This window comes from Rattus norvegicus, chromosome 15 (assembly GCF_036323735.1).
Source record: "Rattus norvegicus strain BN/NHsdMcwi chromosome 15, GRCr8, whole genome shotgun sequence".
In the NCBI taxonomy this organism is placed as follows: Eukaryota; Metazoa; Chordata; class Mammalia; order Rodentia; family Muridae; genus Rattus; species Rattus norvegicus.
Window position 1 is genome coordinate 19,086,155 of NC_086033.1, and position 19,276 is coordinate 19,105,430.

Sequence of the window (19,276 nt, forward strand, 5' to 3'; positions counted from 1 at the left end):
CACTAGGAGTGAACATTTATTAAATTCAGTTTCTTTTTTTTTTTTTCTTTTTTTTGGAACTGGGGACCGAACCCAGGGCCTTGCGCTTGCTAGGCAAGTGCTCTACCGCTGAGCTAAATCCCCAACCCCTAAATTCAGTTTCTTTAAGTAAAACTTCAGACAAAGAAAGAAAAAAATGAAGAAAAAAAGAAAGGAAGGAAGAAAAGAAGGAAGGAAGGAAGGAAGAACAGAAGGAAAGAAGGAAGGAAGGAGAAATTCCAAATAAGTAAACTCAAATGAAAAAGGAGACGTGATGGCTGAGACCGAAGAAGCATGAAGTCTCACGACAAATGCAGACCAACAAGTTGGATAACCTTAAAGTAACAAAGATGTTTATAGAAACAACATTACCAGGGCTGAGTCATGAATAAACAAAAAATCTCAATAGACTAGTAACAAGTAGGGACACTCAGTCACAACGGAAGTCAGCAGATACGGTGGCGCACACCTTCGAACTTCCAAGCGAGTGAGGCCTAGGGTCAGAACTCCCTGATGAATGCTGACGTCACTGATTGATGAGTTACAACAGTCATGGTTAAAACTCAGCATGATCTGGAGCCATCTAAGAAGCAGGCCTCCAGGATCACCTGTGAGTGAGATTTTCTTGCTTAGGTTAACCTCTGGATCCATAGTGAAGGGTTAGTTTGATAAAATGAATTAAGGTAGAAACCTACCCTAATGGGGGCTGGCACTATTTCCTGGGCAGCAAAAAGGAAAGAGGGAAACCAGCTGGGTACCAGCTTTGTCCTTCCCTGCTTCCCAACCATGGACATGCGGACCAGCTGCCTCAAGCTCCTGGCACGGAACTGGATCCATTCCAACTGTAAGCCTTAAAAAAAAAGGGCCTAGGGGTTGGGGATTTAGCTCAGTGGTAGAACGCTTGCCTAGCAAGCGCAAGGCCCTGGGTTCGGTCCTCAGCTCTGGGGGGGGGGGGGGGGGGTAAAAAAAAAGGCCTCCAAAGATTAAAGTAAAAAGCAAAAATAGAACAAAGCGCCAACAGCTCAGGCACTAAGAACAGCTCCGAAAGCTTCTATATGGCAAAGGATGCCATCATTCAGACAGAGCTACAAAATGGGAAACGATTTTTACCAACTATACATACAACAGAGGGCTAATATCTAAAATGTATAAAGAACTCAAGAAATTAACATCAAGGAAACAAGCCAGCCATTTGCGAGCAGCCCTGAGCTGGGAAGGGTCTGTGGAAGTCGGGGCTTACACGCTGCTCCTTCTCCTCAGACTGGTCCCCGGCCACCTGTGGCCCTGCCTCCACGTCATCCTCTCCGCGGTCGCAGGGTCCCCGCACTTCCCAGGGCCGCAGCGGCTGCGTTCCCTTCGGAGGCCGCAGCCCAAGGGCCGCCCTAGTGGCCCTCATGATGGTCAGGGGCATATCGACCGCTACCTGCAGGATCTGGTCTGCGGCATCTGCCACCACAAGGAGAACGAGGTGAGCGGGCGAGGAGCGGGGCTGCGGCATCTGCCACCACAAGGAGAACGAGGTGAGCGGGCGAGGAGCGGGGCTGCCCGGCTTTTCCCCACAGCCTATTGCCTCTAGCACGCCTTGGAGCAGCCTTCTCCGCCCCATTGCCATTCACGCCCTGCCGGTTCTGGAGCTAAGGCTCCTCACAGCCTCTCCTCCTCGAAACAGACACTATCCAAAATGGCTCAGGTGTCAGGTGTAGCTGGGGGTCACTCCCTGAGCCTCCAAATTGTCCACTTGGAGCAATCGCTGTCCTAGAGGCCAAAGCATTTTAGGTCTTGCAATTAGGTGCCACTGCTTGAGCCTGAGTTTACCTTCTTGGAAAAGATTTATTTAGGCAAAGGCTCTCCCACTTGAACTTGTTCCTGGATCACGTCTGGAGGAATCGGGACCCTCACAGAAAAATCAAGTCATAGGTCTTCGTGTCTCCCACAGAGAAATTCCCTTGTCCGGGACACAGGTCCAGGTTGCTGTCTTGGGCTTACTTGGGAACCTTGCCAGGTGTCCCTGCCCCAGATCCCCTGAGCTATCAGTGTTTGCAGGACCTAGGGGCGTCCTGGAATGGAGAAGCTTGGCTTCAAAACTGGAAGCTCAAAGAAGACAAAAGTCAGGGTGTGGAAATGATTTTTCCAGCAGCAGTTACACTGTGACCGTGAACACTGCTTCCTTTCCTCCCCACAGCCTGTGACTTAAGAAAGAAGTGGCTGCTTAGCTCAGTGGAAAGACACAGCCATCCTCCTGGACAGGAAGGCCATACTAAAAGAGGGTGTCCATGACAGGTACCTGCTGGGCTGTTCCTGTGGCTGGGACAGTCAGCCCTCTTCCCTTCTACCCTACCTGGTCTGGTTTGTGCCCTCCCTGCTCTCCCTGGCTGTTGACTTCAGTTGAAACAGATGGTTGGTCTGAGGGGAAAAAGAAAAAAAGAAAAAAAGTCAACTGAAAAATAGGATACAAATCTGAACAGAGAATTCTCAAAAGAGGACACTCAAATGGCTGACAAACACTTAAAGAAATGTTCAACATCCTTAGCCATTACAGAAAGGCAAATCAGAACCGCTTTGAGATTTCCTCAAGGTCAATAAAACAAATGACAGCCAATGGTTGGTGAGGATGTGGAGTAGAGGGATTCATTGCTGGTGGGAGTGAAAACTTAGACAGCCGGTATGGAGAATCGGTGTGGTAGCTGCTGAGAAGGATGGGAATCGATCTGGACCTCAAGATCCAGCTCTCCTCTTGAGGTGGTTTGAATGAAATGGCGCTCGTAGACTCATAGAGAGTGGTATTATTGGCAGTGTGGCCTTTTTGGAAAAAAAAAAAAGTGTCACTGGAGATTGGACTTGGAGGTTTCAGAAACTGAAGCCAATCCTGGTGGCTCGGTGTCTTTTCCGGCTGCCAGCCAATCTGGACGTAGGTCTTAGCTACCTCCCCAGCACCCTGCCTGTGTGCCACTGCGTTCTGCCATGATGATAATGGCCCTAATCCCTGAAACATAAGCCAGCCCCAATTAATGTCTTCCTTTCTAGGAGTCGCTGTGGCCACACTGTCTCTTCGAAGCAATAAAACCCTAATTAAGACACTGCCCATATACCCAAAGGATACCTCATCCTACCACAGAAGCCATTGCTCAACCATCTTCGTTGCTGCTCTATTCATAATAGCCAGAAATTGGAAACAATCTAGATCTTCATCAATGGATTAATGGATTAAAAAAAAACATGTGGTACACTTACACAGTGGAGTGTTACTAAGCTTTTTTTTTTTTTAATGAAATCTTGAAATTAGCAGGTAAATGGATGGAAATAAAAAGAAAAAAATCATCCGGAGTGAGGTAGCTCAGGAAGACAAATATGGTATGTATTCATTTATATGTTGCTGTTAGCTGTTGAGTCACTGATGGGCAAGCTGCAGTCTTTTTTTTTTTTTTTTTTTTTTAAGATGTATTCATTCATTATATAGAAGTACACTGTTGCTGTCTTCAGATACGCCAGAAGAGGGCATCAGATCTCTTTACAGATGGTTGTGAGCCACCATGTGGTTGCTGGGAATTGAACTCAGGACCTCTGGAAGAGCAGTCGGGGCTCCTAACCACTGAGCTATCTCTCCAGTCTCAAGCTGCAGTCTTTAAACCACCAAGATTAGGTAGAAAGTAAGGAAGTAGCGGGAAGGGGATGGATCTCTAGGAAGGGGAAATAAAACAGATAGTTATGGGGTGGGGGTAAATTGAAATGGGAGAATCAAGTAGGGAGAGGGAGGGAGGAGGGGGCAAGGGAAGGAATTCAGGGGTGGCCACATGATCCTAGTGTGACAGGCTAGGTGACCCTCCATCGCAGGGAACTGCATCTTTCTGCAGAGCAAACTGGATATTACCTCCTGTAGAGCTCACCCTCGTGCGTGCATGCACACACCCACACACCCACACACCCACACACACATTGAGCGTGCATATACACATATATTGTCCCACTTGAGGAGGAAGGGTGAGGTCCCAAAGAGGAAGACACTGGAATCATGAAGATTTGGACTTTCTCTCAGAAGCCGGTGACTTCTTTCCCAATGTTGTACAAACGAATAGGGTACATATCAACTTTGTGACCTGAGGCCTGGTCCAAATTCCAGATAGTTGGTTTATTTATTGCACAACTTGGGCACTGGGCCTTACCTGGTTCTTCACTCGCACCATGAAAATCCACCCTACCTCCCAGGGCAAAGGCTGGACACGAAAGGAGGTGGAGACCAAGTTCTCCTCAGGACCCTACAGAACATACTGCGATACGCCTCAAATTCAGAGCCTGGGCTAGGGGTGGGAGACTGGGGACTGTGGGTACACTGGTGATAAGCAGGACACAGACAAGGCCACAGTCAGAGCAGAAGCAGGGGAGAGGGATGCTCCTTTTCCGTAAGAACCTGGAAGCCTGTTCCTCTCACTGTGTTGTGACTACCCTGCCACCCTGCGGGCAGGCAAGATCTAGAGTTTCACGGCGGAAACGCCGCCACCCGGACACAGGGCACACCCCTCAGAGGGAGCCCTAGCTCTAAGGATGGAAGCTGAATCGCGCCAAGGTTGCCGAGCGTGTAATACAATACACCCCGCTCACCCAAGGGCACTGGGAGGAAAGAGCGGGGCCACATGAGATACTTTGGCGGAGCCCCTCGGGGAGGGGGAGGGGCGTGGCCAATAGTCTGGATTGGCCCTATAGGGAAAGGCCAGCCCCGCCTATGGAGCTGTCCCAGGACGGAACTAGTCAAGGGTTTAGTCCCAGGCCAGCCAGAGAACTGACAGGCCATAGCGAAGGTAAGGCCTGTGCAGCAGAGCCTGGGCATCCGAGATGGCTCTCAGTTGGTCCTCTTGCTGTTTTCCGTTTGGTAGGGGGAAACTGACCGCAACAACGAAAATGTAAATGTAATTACTTGCCCTGCCTTTCAGGAGGTTAAGACAGAGGGGATTAGCAAAGTGGGAAAGAAAGTTTGGGGTGTTAAAGAAAGTGCAGGAAGCTTTACTGAGTACTGACATTGAGTAAGACAGAGGAAACCATGGTGACATCTGAGAAAAGGGTGTCCGGGCAGAGGCAGAGCCCTGGCAAAGGCTGGCCACAGCTAGAGGCTGGAGAGCTAGGGAACAGCCAGGAGGCAAGGGCATCTGGCACAGAAGAAACCAGAGGCAAGAAGAGGAGGCAGCCTTACCGGAAGGCAGGCAGACAAAGGGGGCTCCCTTGTACATGCCAGCCTCTTGTCAGTGCCCCATATGCCCTCTTCAGAAGCCTGCCAGTGGCTGTGGCCTTACAAGGGTACCTCTTCCCCGGTTCTGCCCTCTCTGTGGAATGGCTGGGCCCTTACTGTATCCTCAGGCTCAGGGGATGAAGGAAAGGAGAGCAGGTGACAGGCAGCAGGGAAAGTCAACAGCCAGGCTCTGGGACCAGGGAGACACAATGCTGTCTCCCTAGCACTCAGTGATGGGGGCAAGAGTGCATGGAGAGTGCCCAGTTCCCACAGGAGTGCTGATGTTGGGAGGACTGAGCTACTGTGATGTCTCTAGAGGCTGGAGCTCTCTAGGAACACTGGGGAGTCGAGCCTCGGCCAGAGGAAGTGACAGGAGAGAAGGCAGACCAGCTGGTGGGAAGCATGCGGTCATGCTAGGACTCCTTTCTTTTTTTTTTTTTTTTTTTTGGTTCTTTTTTTTCCGGAGCTGGGGACCGAACCCAGGGCCTTGCGCTTCCTAGGTAAGCGCTCTACCACTGAGCTAAATCCCCAGCCTAGGACTCCTTTCTACAAGCTGACTCCCTTCTGCCCAGTTCCAATGACAAACAGAAAAGGGAAAAATGAGACACAGATGCCAGGTAAGAGGTGAAGGTGGCAGAGTGTTAGCCAAGGAGATGACAAGGAACAGATAGGGTTAAGGGAGCTCGAAGAAGACGAATGGATGAGTCTAGCTGTTCATTCACTGTTGGGGGGAAGGGGGTTTCTAAAAGGCCAAGGGTTTGTTGTGAAGGAAGCAGGGCCCATCTTGGCTATGGGGGTACACAGGAGATCCACAGGAAAACGCGTCACAGGAAGAGAGCAAGCTTTCCCCTCCTCTTCCTCCTTCCTGCAGGCTTCCTCTCCTTCTTCCTCTCCTTCATTCTCCTTCTACTGTATAGAAATTGAACCCAGGGCCTTATGTAGGCTAGGCAAGCACTCTCCAAAGCTTCTGCTGCTATTTTGAAACATGGTCTCACTAAATTACCCAGGTTGCACTTGAGCTCATTCAGTACTCCAGGTAGATCTCTTCCCGCCTCTGTCTCCCAAGGAGATGGGATTACGGGACTATACCATCAGGGCCCATTCCACAGTGCTCAAATCAGTATCACAGAAATTGACGGGTACATGAGGTGTGTGGTCCCTCCCAGTGAGCCAGAGGCAGTGAGCCTCCCAGGAAGGTAGAGAGGTATCGTATGAATGAGCTTTCTGCTTTGCCTTGGACTCCAGCCAGCTCCCAGACACCTCTAGTGGAAGTCACTCAATCTTTCTAAAACTGTTCTCTTCCACGTGACCCCCTTACAGACTTCATGAAGACTGTCCCAGGCATGCTGTGACACAAACTACAGAAGGTGGGAAAAGATCTTTGTGGTCAAACCATCCGGACCTTGGCTACCGCAGACAGAACAATACTGACCGCATTCACTCATACACAGTATGTGGACCACAGGCAGTAGCCACGAAGACACCGGATGGGAGTGTGTCGTCATTCAGCTAGCCAAGAAAGGCCCCTGGATGACTCCAGCCCTAAGCAATGCCTTTCGCACACAGGTTCTCGGCACCTCCCAGTGCTCAGAGCAGACCCTCAAGGAGACGAGCAGATCCAGGATGGGGAGCCCAATGCACCGAGTGTCCCTGGGGGACACCTGGAGCTGGCAAGTGCACCCGGACATAGACAGTGAAAGGCACTCACCGTCCTTCAGTGTGGAGCGACTCACCAACATCCTTGATGGAGGCCTCCCAAACACCGTGCTGCGAAGAAAAGTCGGTAAGCAGAGGCGGGCGGCCAAGAGCTGCCTTTGAACCTACATGCTTTTCTAGAACAGTCTGTTAACTAGTTCTGCACTCCTTTAACTAATAGTCCTTTCTGTTGCTGTTACTCATCGCTTTGAGACAGGGCCTCATGTAGCCCAGGCTGGCCTCAAACTGCTAGGAAGCCAAGGATGATCTAGAACTTCTGACTCTCCTGACTCCACCTCTCAAGTGCTGGGATTGAAGATGTAGGCCACCATGCCTGGTTTCTGTGGTGCATGGGAACCAGTGTTGTGGATCAGACCCAGAGCTTATGTCTTCTAGGCAGTCCTCCTACCAACTGAGCTCCATCTATAAGGCTAGGTTCTCTTCCGAGGAACGAACTGACTCTTGACCCCATGCACCTGGGCAGAGCTTTGCAGGAGTGGACGAAGCACATTCCTCTTGAGGGTCTCGATTGTTTAACCTGTTGAATGATAGTGACCGATGGCTTCCTTTCGACTCCGTGAGGCAAGTGGGTGGGAAAATTTGAAGCTGTCAGGAGCCTTATCGAAGCCCATCAAAACCCTCTGTTCTTTCTGCTGCAGAAAGCATCATACAAAGTGACCCAGTGTTTAATTTGAAGAAGCTTTACTTCATGACCCGAGAGGAGCTATATGAGGATGCGATTCAAAAGAGATTCCATCTCGAGAAGCTAGCCTGGAGCCTGGGCTGGTCAGAAGATGGTCCTGAACGCATTTATGCTAACAGGTGTTCATCCAGGGCAGGCCCAGCAGGCTTGCCTGCAACCCATAACCCCCAAAGACATTTCCCTCAGCAAACAGGGACTCGCCGGAACACTAGAACACCAGATGCCTCTTCCCTCCCGAGCCCTACCCAGGTTGAGAGCTTATGGACCTGTCTTCCACAGCCCTCTCAGCTGCAGCATCTCTTCTCCACAGAGTCCTTGATGGAAACGTCAACTTAAGCTTACATGGTGTTGCCATGAATGCTATCCGAAGCCTGGGCTCAGATGAACAGATTGCTAAATGGGGCCAACTCTGCAAAAACTTCCAAATCATCACAACATACGCCCAGACAGAGCTGGGACACGGTGAGCGGGAGGTGCTGCGTGCAATGGTACCGCACAACTCTGGAAGGCAGAGTTCATAGACGTCCATGCTAATTCAAAAAATCCCAGCAGATGGCAGTCAAGGGTCTTGAGGAAGGGGTGCCTTTTCCTAAGGTCACATACATTGTACGAGCTACCGGGGGACAAGTCATTTCTTTTGGAAGCATTAGGATGTCACACAGCCCACAGATAAAAGAGAGCTAGGCCTGTGAGTGCAGTCAGGAGCTGACTTTATCCCACACTGAGCCCCAGGCCCACCTAGAAGCTACTCTCAAGTGAGTACCCCACATGGCCCCAGTACTCTAACTCTCCTCCTTGATCCTAAGGGACATACCTACAGGGCCTGGAGACTGAAGCCACCTATGATGAAGCCAGGCAGGAGTTTGTGATACACAGCCCTACGATGACTTCCACCAAGTGGTGGCCTGGGGACTGTGAGTACCCTCCTTCCTACTACCCTGTCTCTCCACGGGAAAACAGATCTTGGGCTGCGTTGCACTAACATTGATGCCTTACAGACATTGGGTTGATTTCCTATTCTAGGCTTGTCACCTTGAGGTCACTTGAAATAGATAAGATGTTAAGAACTTCCTTGGTTAGTGACTGGAAGATCCCAAGGGAGTTTTCAGTAGATTAGGAAATGCACCCAAGCTGTGGGCAATGAGGTTAAGAACATGCCACATATTCACTGCCCACATACAACACGTGTGTACATGTATATAACACACACGCTACCCCCACATACACATATGCAAGCATTCAACACACAGAAACACGCACTGCCCTCCACAGTCACAGATATACACAGCAGGAGATGTTCCCATAGGCACACGTGTGCATTACACAACATACACACACTGCCCCATGACACAAACATTGCCCCTGCAGACAAGTGCACACTGCCCATACATAGACATCGTGTAGATGTAAACACACACATACTGCCCCCACACAGACATGCATGTATACAACACACACATTGTTATACAGACACACCTGTGCACATTCACATAACACATACAACCCCCCAAATATACAAATGTATGTACACGGCACACCACACTATCCCCAAACAGACATACCTAGACTTGTACACAACACACACACACACACACACACACACACACACACACACACACACTGTCGCCATGCAGAAACATGGACACAAAAATATGTACACTGCCCTGTCACAGGCACTCATACATGTATAGAGTACATACACTGTCCCCCCCAGACACATTTGTGCATACACACACACACACACACACACACACACACACACACACACACACATACTACACCATACACATGCACTACCTAGTCTTGTCCCAAGGGCTCCCAGCAACATATATTCTACCTTCCTGAGTTAACACAGTCACCTACAGTTGCCACCTACAGGGACAGAGCACACACTCTGGACTAATTGCTGGCTAAAAGTCCTCCCTGTCACTCCATACCCAGACAAGCTCCCATCACATGGATGGGTACAAGGTGACAACGGCACCCACCATCTCTGAGCTCCAAGACAGGATCCTGCCAAGGGCCCCTTTGAGAAATCATTTCTAAGAACTCCACTGTAGCATTTAGAGGCCTGGTGTGGAAACTGCATTCAATGAAGGCAGGGCAGGGGACAGAATGGGGAAAGCAAGGCAGGAAAGAGGAGACAGAGGAGAAGGACAGGACAAGGGAGAGGGTAAGGAGAACAAAGATGAGAGAGAAGTCAATATCAAATTTCCAGGGAGAAGGAAGCCATCTTTAAGATCATGCTGATGGGGTTAAATTCCAGCTCTGCCCCTCCAGACCAGTGACCTTCAGTGTGTCACTCTGTACTCTGAGCCTCAGTTTCCTTATATGGAAAATAAGACTCCCCTTACTTCAGCCAAAAGCTAAGCTCCAGTTGGGTTTTGATAAGAAACTCCTCACTGCGACTTCACTGTTACTTTTGCTCTAGCCAGGTTCTTTGTGACAATTTTTTTTTCTGTCATCGCTGACTTTCCAAGGACCCAAAGGTGTCTGTCAACACCAGCAGGCAGGGACAAGACATGCTACACAGGGCTTCCTGTGACGGGCCTCTCTTCTTTCTGCCTAAGTGGGATGGTCGGTCACCCATGCTGTGGTCCTAGCCCAGTTGACCTGCTTAGGAGTCCGGCACGGCATGCACGCCTTCATTGTGCCCATTCGGAGCCTAGAGGATCACACCCCACTGCCAGGTAATCCCTGCTGCTTCCTGGAGGACCCCCACCCACCTTCCTAGAAGATGGTCCCATCAGCCTGCCCGGTCTTGAGTCTCCAAGAGATGCACAGAAGCTCGGATATGTCTCCCTTGACTAGATGGGATCTAGCTGACAGAACTAATATTATCCGGCTGTCAGACTGGTACAAGATTCAGCATCTGTCTGACTTTAGCTTGCTTACTGCGCACGCGCGTGTGTGTGTTTGCATGTGTGCACGGCCCTGCAATGCTGTATGCACTCAACTGACGGGCATTCTCTACCCTCTTCTAGGAATCACAGTTGGGGACATAGGCCCCAAGATGGGTTTGGAACACATAGACAATGGCTTCCTGCAACTGAACCACGTGCGGGTTCCCAGAGAAAACATGCTCAGTCGCTTTGCAGAGGTTAGGTGCCTGGGGAGGCTATGGACCCAGACTGCCTAGGGAGGGGACTTGCCCTTTACATGGCTGCCACAGGCTCTGAGTCTGCCTCAACAAAACTGAGTTTGGACCACAAGCCCACTTCTTCCCGAAAGAGTTTCAGGGGTGCCACAGATCAGGATAAAACTGAGCTTAGAAGCACAAAGGTGTTGGGAAAATCTTGCCACTTTAAGCCTAAAACTCCCCCATGTGTAAATACTTAGCTCCTGGTTTCAGAGCAGACATGAGGTCCAGTGACAAAGCAATCCCCAGAAAGGGGAGGATCTGAGGGTGAACATGTTACTCTCCTGAAACCAATTATAGAACAGATGTGCCCTGGATGCTGGCAGAAGTCCTAATTAGGCAGATTTACCTCTTTAGGTGTAAAGGGTGGGGATTTCTCACGTGAATATTTTTATGTGCCAGCCATCATGCTGCACCAAGGGTTTCTGCTTCTGCAGAGACGGAGGCTCACAGAGGTGCAGCCTGAGGTAACTTAGCTTCAACCAGCACCTGTCTTTCTTGCACACAGGTCTTGCCAGATGGTACCTACCAGAGGCTTGGGACGCCACAGAGCAATTATCTTGGCATGTTGGTGACCCGGGTGCAGCTGCTGTGTAAAGGAATCCTACCCTCCCTCCAGAAGGCTTGCATCATTGCCACGCGCTACTCAGTAATCCGCCATCAGTCTCGACTTCGGCCCAGGCAAGCAGCACCCAAAGGCTGACCCTGGCAGACATAGTTGACACTCAGTCCCACAGTGTCTGCACTGACACCGGCTCTGCCAAAGCCATGTGTGTTAGAGCAGGTCACACACAGATACATATTCGTGCACGCACACGCACACGCGCACGTGCATGCATACTTGTATGCAGTCCAGATGGGATCTCAGGCTCCTTCTACTCCACCGACAGACTGTCTGGCCTACCCTGTCTCTTATCGTGTGGTGCTACCAAGCTGTGTATGACCATACCCTCCACCCGGCGCCATCCGCTGTGACTCACAGTGTTCCAGTTTGTTCTGCGATGGCTGTGACTAGCTAGAGTGTTTGTGACTGCCAGTCGTCAAGGCTGGTCGGTTGTTGTCAGGTTGGGTGTGGTAAAAGCCGACTGCCTTAGACGGCATGAGGCTTGGCTATGGGAAGGCTCAGTCCAGACCCTTTCTTTTCATTATCAGTGCATCTGGGGGCTGGGGATTTAGCTCAGCGGTAGAGCGCTTACCTAGGAAGCGCAAGGCCCTGGGTTCGGTCCCCAGCTCCGGAAAAAAGAACCAAAAAAAAAAAAAAAAAACCAAAAAAAAACACATTATCAGTGCATCTGACTCCTGTCCCCTCCATTCCATGACAGAATGGCCAGGGCTGCTCTGTGACGCCCGAGAGTGCACGTGTGTTTCCGGAATACGCTAGTTCAATTTAAAACTCATGGGATGGACGCACTCTCGGGGTGCAGAAAACCACAGTGAGAACAGGAAGCGGGGAGGGAGCACATCACGGCCTAACAGTTCATGGGGCTCGGGAGTTTTATCCCAGCCCCGCTGACTGGCCTGGGCTTGATAAGGCCCTCCCAAGTCTATGTCGTACCTGTGCATAGCGAGGTCAGGAGGACTGAGCAGTTCTGGGACCTGGTGTTATTTGATGCCATGCACCTCAGGCATTGGCTCCGGTCTGCCATAATCATACTGAGGATTAGATGCCAGGCAGCCGTGGGCACATGCTTTTCCTTCTTCCATATCTGTAAAGTAGAGGTGACACGGACAGTGTTCACGGTGGTGGTAAGGGGGAAACATGATAAAGCTTCAACCTCAGAGGCCCTTCCCCTGCAAACCCACAACAGCCTCAGTGTGAGGCCGGGACGAAAGGCGTCATCCTTGGGCCACTGGGTACCCAAAAGATAGTGGTGACTGTGTGGCTCCTGGCCTTCAGGCCTCTATGTGGGCAGCAAAGCTGTCCCACCCTGATTACGAGTGCGTAATGTGTCAGGAGGGGCTGATGCTGCCCAGACTCTAAGCTCCCGTCAGCTTTGGGGGACTTCTCATGCACCCACTCTTTCCCAATCCCAATACGTGGCTCTACATGCACACATAGAAGACACTTCCTTTTGTTGTTTTTTGGACTCAAGTTCATAGTCTAAGGGTTGTTACACTCAGTGCATTTCCTATAACACCGCAGGCACATAGAAGGTCATGAATTCTAGTCATCAGTGGGGCAGGGCCACGCTCCTTCACCTGGCCTTTGGGTCCAGATGGTTTGGAGTTCAGGACCTATCAGGCTTTCAGCTAAGATAATGGATGTATATGCTGTGGGCATTTATACAGAAAAAAAAATGTATGTACGTTGGTGGTAGGTGAGGCTTAAAACATCATGGCCTCATGTCAGCCTTGTGACGGTCCATTTTTATGGCTTGACAGTGCCAAGGGGAAGACGGTTTGGGGCGAACTTCTAAACCTTTGCTACTTTTCCCTATTCAGTGACCCAGAGGCAAAAATCCTGGAATACCAGACGCAGCAGCAGAAACTCCTTCCTCAGCTTGCTGTGAGCTATGCCTTCCACTTCACGGCCACCAGCCTCTCAGAATTCTTCCACAGCTCCTACAGTGCTATTCTGAAGAGAGACTTCAGCCTCCTGCCTGAGGTACATTCTGTTTGCTGGGAACAGCTTCGAGAGAGGGTGGCAAATGCTGTTCCAGTTGTGAGGAAATGACTGCAGCTTGGCTCCCACAGGCCCTCAGTCTCCCAATGTCCACTGACTCCTGACTCCTAGAGAGCTCCAACAATGTCAGAAGTAATGTGAGGGCGGAGGACACATATACACAATCCCTTGCGTGTGATAGAAATCAGAACAACTCCGAAGTCATTTGAATGGCATACTTTGACCTGAACTAACCTGATTTGTTCTACTGGCCAAAAATGTAACAGAACCATCGGTGTGTTCAATTGCCAAGACTTCCCAGAGTCCTTCACCAAAGTTTACACACCTCACAGGCTCTGCTTTGCCTTCGAAAAATCCAAAAACATATCAGGCCTAGAGAGCGCACTGTGGTCCAAGCTGTGCGTCAACTGATACCCTGAGTCTTTGATGAGGCTGGAAGTCACAGACGCCTTCAGTCTGTGTAGGCGCTGTGCTTTCAAGGCATTGCTTCATTAAGTCTTTCCATGGCATCCACCACTGGCATTCTTATTTTGCAAGTAAAGAAACTAAAATAGAAAGGGAAAAGGAGGCCTTCCTCCCAAGGGTGTGAAAGTCTGAAAGATGGATGGGGGTTTTCAAGAACCAAAAACTTAAGCCAGGCACTTTCTGCCAGACTGTTCAGTTGCTCTAGCAAACCTTTATAAACTCGGTACCTTGCACACAGCGGAAATTAATTTCTCACTCTTCTGGAGATGCCCAGTCTCCGTCATACTGCTACTGTTTAGTAAGGGCCTCCCTGCTGGGTGGTAAGATGGCGGGGTAGTACATCATATGACAAGAGAAAGAAAGGGGACTCGGGTTTACAACTCCCACAATACGGAATTCAGTTCCACAACACCATTAATCTATCCATGACCCAGAAACCCTTGCGGTCCAATCGCCTTTTAAAATGGCTAAGATGACAGTTATAGGGCCAGCAACATGGATCAGTGAGGAAAGGTGCTTGCTGCTAAGCCTGACAGCCTGATTTCCATGCCTAGAACCTACATAGCAGAAAGAGAAAGATTTACTCCTGCTGGTTGTCATCTGACCTCCGCACATGCACCTCGTGGTCATGCGCATGCACACATGCATGAACGCACACAGAGGGGTGGGTGGCAGGAAAGCTTTCAAAGGCAGCGACAGTGCCGTTGTATTTCGGCACGAGTTTTGGAGAAGATATTACAGCTCTTGAAGCCACTAACGCTCCTAATGAAGGCTTCACCTAATCCATGCCAAAGGTTCACCTCCTTTCTTTGGAGTTCAGATTTCAACACACAAGCTTGCATGGACAGTTGGACCATGGCTCCCTCCTACAACCCAGAAAACAGCCTGATGGTGCACACACACGCCTTCATTGGCAACTTTTCCAAACTTCTGCCTCCTGGCAGGTTCCCATGACCCTTATTGGCCTACTCCCAGAAGACTCCTCTTCGGAAGATCCTGGAAACACTGGCTAGGACAGATTTCTCCTTCATTGTTACGGCCCCGTGGCCACTCTTTATAACTGTGTGTGTCTTTGCATGAGCCTTAACCTCTGAGTATTAGCATTAGCTGCCACCTCACAGAACAGCAAGCTAAACACGGCACCAACCTCACAGCCTTGGCCTGTGTGCTGCAGGTACTGAGTGGCGAGCCGGGATGATACTACACGACCCTTCTGCTACTTTGTTCTTGCAGCTCCATGCATTGAGCACTGGTATGAAGGCCACGTTTGCAGACTTCTGTGCCCAGGGGGCCGAGATCTGTCGCAGAGCTTGTGGGGGCCATGGCTACTCAAAGCTGAGCGGCCTGCCGACACTGGTTGCTCGAGCAACAGCCTCTTGCACATATGAGGGTGAGAATACGGTGCTCTACCTGCAAGTGGCCAGGTAAAATCCAGAGTTTTCCAGACCTCTGCCCTGCCCTTGGGGGCCCCCTAAGGTTCCATTCAGGGAGGCCAGGGAGGAAGTAAGCATTGGAAAAGTACCTTTTGAGGGCTGTCCAAATCCCAGTGTGTCCCTAATTTGCCCACTTCCCCCAGATGGTCTGCTGTTCCCAGCTGGGCCATCTGTCTGTCTTACGCAGACAACAGCATCAGGCTCCGTCCCAGACTCTCGCTTCTCTATGTCCTCATTTCTCCATAGGCAACCAGGGAGCCCTTGGCTAAGTCTAAGGAACATTATATCTTTGTCTCACTTCAAATGGTTCATTAGCTTCCCTCTACCTGTAGGAAATGCCACGGTTCACACTACACTCTTCAAGTCATTCTTCAAGTCATTGTGACCCAGATGCTGCCTCCCTATCCAAGCTGTTCAGGTCCTCCTGCCCTGCTACCCACCCCACCCTTGACCCCTCCCACCTAGAACCACATTTCCTTTGGAAGTTATCACAACCCGTAATTGTCTACACCTTTTTGCTTAGCTTTTCAGCTCTACTTCCTAGCTAAATCAGGACTTCCTTGAGGGCAGGCACCTTCCTCCCTGCTCTCTGAGGTATTCCAGGTTCAGCCAAGAGTAAACATGAAACAAGGTCCACCCTGAGAGACAGGAGGAAACCACACGGGCCTCCAAATAGGCTGTCTCTTGCCAGTTGTTCCTGACGGTTGATTCCCTCACACTCATGTATTCTCCGGTGATTGAACAGAACAAATGCTTCAATATCCAAGGAGAAAGGAGTTCACTGGCAAATATAATATATAGCATTTACTGGGTTTTTTTTCTTTGCCTCGTTATACAAATAATGTAACAGCATGCCTTAGGCAGCCTGCAGCCTACCCTTGACAAGCAATTCACAAGTGTCTCATTCAGTTCTGCACGCTCACCCCTACTAGGCAAGTAGCATCGTCCTGGGGAAACTGAGGCAGAGGGAAACACAGACAATTCTAGAGCATCACAGTGATCTTAGAGGGGCCAATGGGAGCCCAAGGCTGTCTGAGCACAGCTATCGCACACAGAAGCAGCCTGGAGCTGCTACCCACCTTCCTCGTGTCAGTGTTTCTTCATTTATCTGACTGTTTGAAAGGGTCACACTATACTTGCACCCTAAATTCCGAGGCAGAGGATCCTGATGCGGAAGCTTCTTTTTGCACAAGTTCCACAAGGCTGTGTATCTAGGATCTAAGGGAGCTGGCCCAGCTCTGCAGCCCCTGTCCCGTGTTAAAGAGACTAGCACTTTGGGTATGTCTCAGTGAAGGTCCTACAGAAGATGGGGGCCCAGGGTTGGAATGAAGAGCGGCTGTCAGGAAGAGGCTGGGCTGAGGCCAGGAATCCTGGCTTTCCCCACTGGGGTACAGCATAAAAATTGCTTGCCCCTGGGAGTGAGAGCAGCTGGGGTGGGGGCCCCACAGAGTCTCACACTGTCTCATCTGTGTCTACTCTGTCCCAGGTTTCTGATGAAGAGCTATCTGCAGGCTCAAGCGTCCCCAGGCGCCACACCACAGAAGCCTCTCCCTCAGTCCGTCATGTATATTGCCACACAAAGGCCAGCCAGGTGCTCAGCCCAGACTGCAGCTGACTTCCGCTGCCCAGATGTCTATACCACAGCCTGGGCATATGTGTCTACCAGGTAAGCCAATGCCAAGAAGTGAGCATCCCATCAAGGGTAGGCTCCTTCCCACACTAAGACCTCTTGGAGCAGCTGGGTGGACACGAGTGGACAGTGCTCTACAAATCACTGCCATCCCCAGCCTCTCCAGACCTCTTAGCTCCTGTCACTGTGGGAGTAGAAAAAGGGACAACTCACCCTCAGCCAGGGACCACCATCATTTCTTTATCCTGGTCCCCTCTGGCTAGTGACAGGAATTTCTTAAACCTTTAGGTTCCTGTGGTGATTTCCAATATAACAAATGTACTCATGCACAGATTGCTATAAATGAAATGATATGCAAAGCCAAGCAAGTCAAGTCAGTAGTGCTTTAAGTCTGAACTATCCCACAATCTAAAAGTAATTTTCAGAGGTGAGTTTGTTTCACAGCACCCATGTGAAGTAGCCAGGCACAGAGTACTTGTAAGGTCAGGCCTGCTGGTTACCAGCTTATTCTATGAACACTGAACTGAGAATCCCTGTCTCAAGGAAACACAGCGGGGAGTGATAGGGGGTGTTCCTGACACCCTCTTTGACTCCATGTAAGTACATGCACTCTGCAACATGCACACACACACACACACACACACACACACACATTCATGCACACACACATTAAATAAATAAATAAACATGAGAAGTAATTTTAAAAAGTGTGCTTATACCTCAGAATAGAAGACCTAGGTGAGGGGGGCTGGAGAGATGGCTCAGCGGTTAAGAGCACTGACTGCTCTTCCAGAGGTCCTGAATTCAAATCCCAGCAACCACATGGTGGCTCACAACCATCTGTAGTGGGATCCGATGCCCTCTTCTGTTGTGTCTGAAGACAGCGGCAGTGTACTTATAAATTTATAAGTTATAAATAAATATGTCTTTAAAAAACATATTTAGAAGACCTAGGTTATACTCAGGGTCTAGTAGAGTCCAAGGAACACGCTCAAAACCAAGGACCCAGAGCTAGAGGAATGGTCCAACCGTTAAGAGCAGTTATTATTCTCGAGGTGGACTCCGGTTAGATTCCCAGCACCTACACAGGGTAGTTTACAACTGCCTACAATATAATACCAGTTCCAGGGGACCTGGTGCCCTCTTCTGGCTCCCATGGGTGCCTACATGCACATGTTACACACAAACCCACAGAAGCAAACACATGAACACATGTAAATCTTTTTTAAAGAATATATATAATTTGTCGTCGGGGAGCTCACTGTGCAGACCGCGCTGTCCTCAAAATCACAGAGACCTTCCTGTCTCTGCTTCCTCGGCGCTGGGATTAAAGATATGCATCACCATGCCTGGGTTAAAACATGAATGAATGTGTATTAATTGTTTTAATTTTACGTGTATGAGAATTTGTCTGCTCACACATCTACGCACCACGGACATGCAGTACCATGGATATCCAAGCTGGTACTGGATCTCCTGGGACTAGAGCTGTAGAAAGTTTGAGCTGCCGTGCAGATCCTGGTACTCGACCTTGGATCCTCAGGAAGAGCAGCCGGTGCTCTTAATTGCTGAGCCATCTCTCCAACCCAGAACATGGATTCTATTTTTAAAAAAAAATCAGGGGCTGGGGATTTAGCTCAGTGGTAGAGCGCTTACCTAGGAAGCGCAAGGCCCTGGGTTCGGTCCCCAGCTCCGAAAAAAAAAAAGAACCAAAAAAAAAAAAAATCCGTAAAAAAAAATCAAAAAAACAAAAAACAAAAACCCCCAAGAACTTGCACATTCTGTTATTTAGTAAGTACCACCAATACCAAATATATGTCAGACATGAGTAAGTGTTCCAGAGCTAGGAAAGGAGACGCACAGATACAACCACCATTACTGAGGAGATTCAACTACCTAGAAGGGAACTTTCTGAATTCTGCCTCAAACCAGAATGCCAAAGCTGGAGAAAACATTTCCAACATACACCAAGAAAGCTTGCACTCCGACTTGTGTTCCAGAGAGGACCACAGGTATTTTAGGATCACTGGCAACTTGAGGTATTTACTTCTCCGTTGCACAATACTGTTAAATGCTTGCAATTTGCCAGGCGCTATGTTCAGAAGTGGGGATCTACCAGGGAACTAGCCTGATAAATACGCAGGACACACAGAGCTAAGGTAGCTGGGAAGGTTGGGGAAGGGGAAAACAGGCCATTCTGTGCCTCCTGGCTTGGAACTCAATGTGCCACGTGCTTAGTGATTCCCAGACGAAGCAAAGTCAATGTTGCTTAATAAGCACTTTGATTTACAGTCAAATTCCGAGGGTCAGATGGACACACAGGGAGTGGAAAACAGACCGAAGGTTAAGATA

General features: G+C 49.7%; 1 protein-coding gene across 4 annotated transcripts in view; it reads left to right on the forward strand.

The window, feature by feature from the left end:
• Window positions 1-4,665: 4,665 nt before the first annotated feature.
• Acox2 (acyl-CoA oxidase 2) overlaps window positions 4,666-19,276 on the forward strand; it is a 31,573-nt gene continuing 16,962 nt past the window's right edge. The window contains 12 exon segments of one of the 4 annotated variants that reach the window (NM_145770.3): window positions 4,801-4,811; window positions 6,557-6,686; window positions 6,803-7,019; window positions 7,591-7,753; window positions 7,945-8,096; window positions 8,441-8,548; window positions 10,205-10,324; window positions 10,619-10,734; window positions 11,282-11,454; window positions 13,216-13,378; window positions 15,095-15,285; window positions 16,781-16,960. In NM_145770.3, coding sequence (NP_665713.2) covers window positions 6,860-7,019; window positions 7,591-7,753; window positions 7,945-8,096; window positions 8,441-8,548; window positions 10,205-10,324; window positions 10,619-10,734; window positions 11,282-11,454; window positions 13,216-13,378; window positions 15,095-15,285; window positions 16,781-16,960 — 1,526 coding nt within the window. In that variant the 5' untranslated portion in view covers window positions 4,801-4,811; window positions 6,557-6,686; window positions 6,803-6,859. 4 annotated transcript variants of the gene reach the window in all.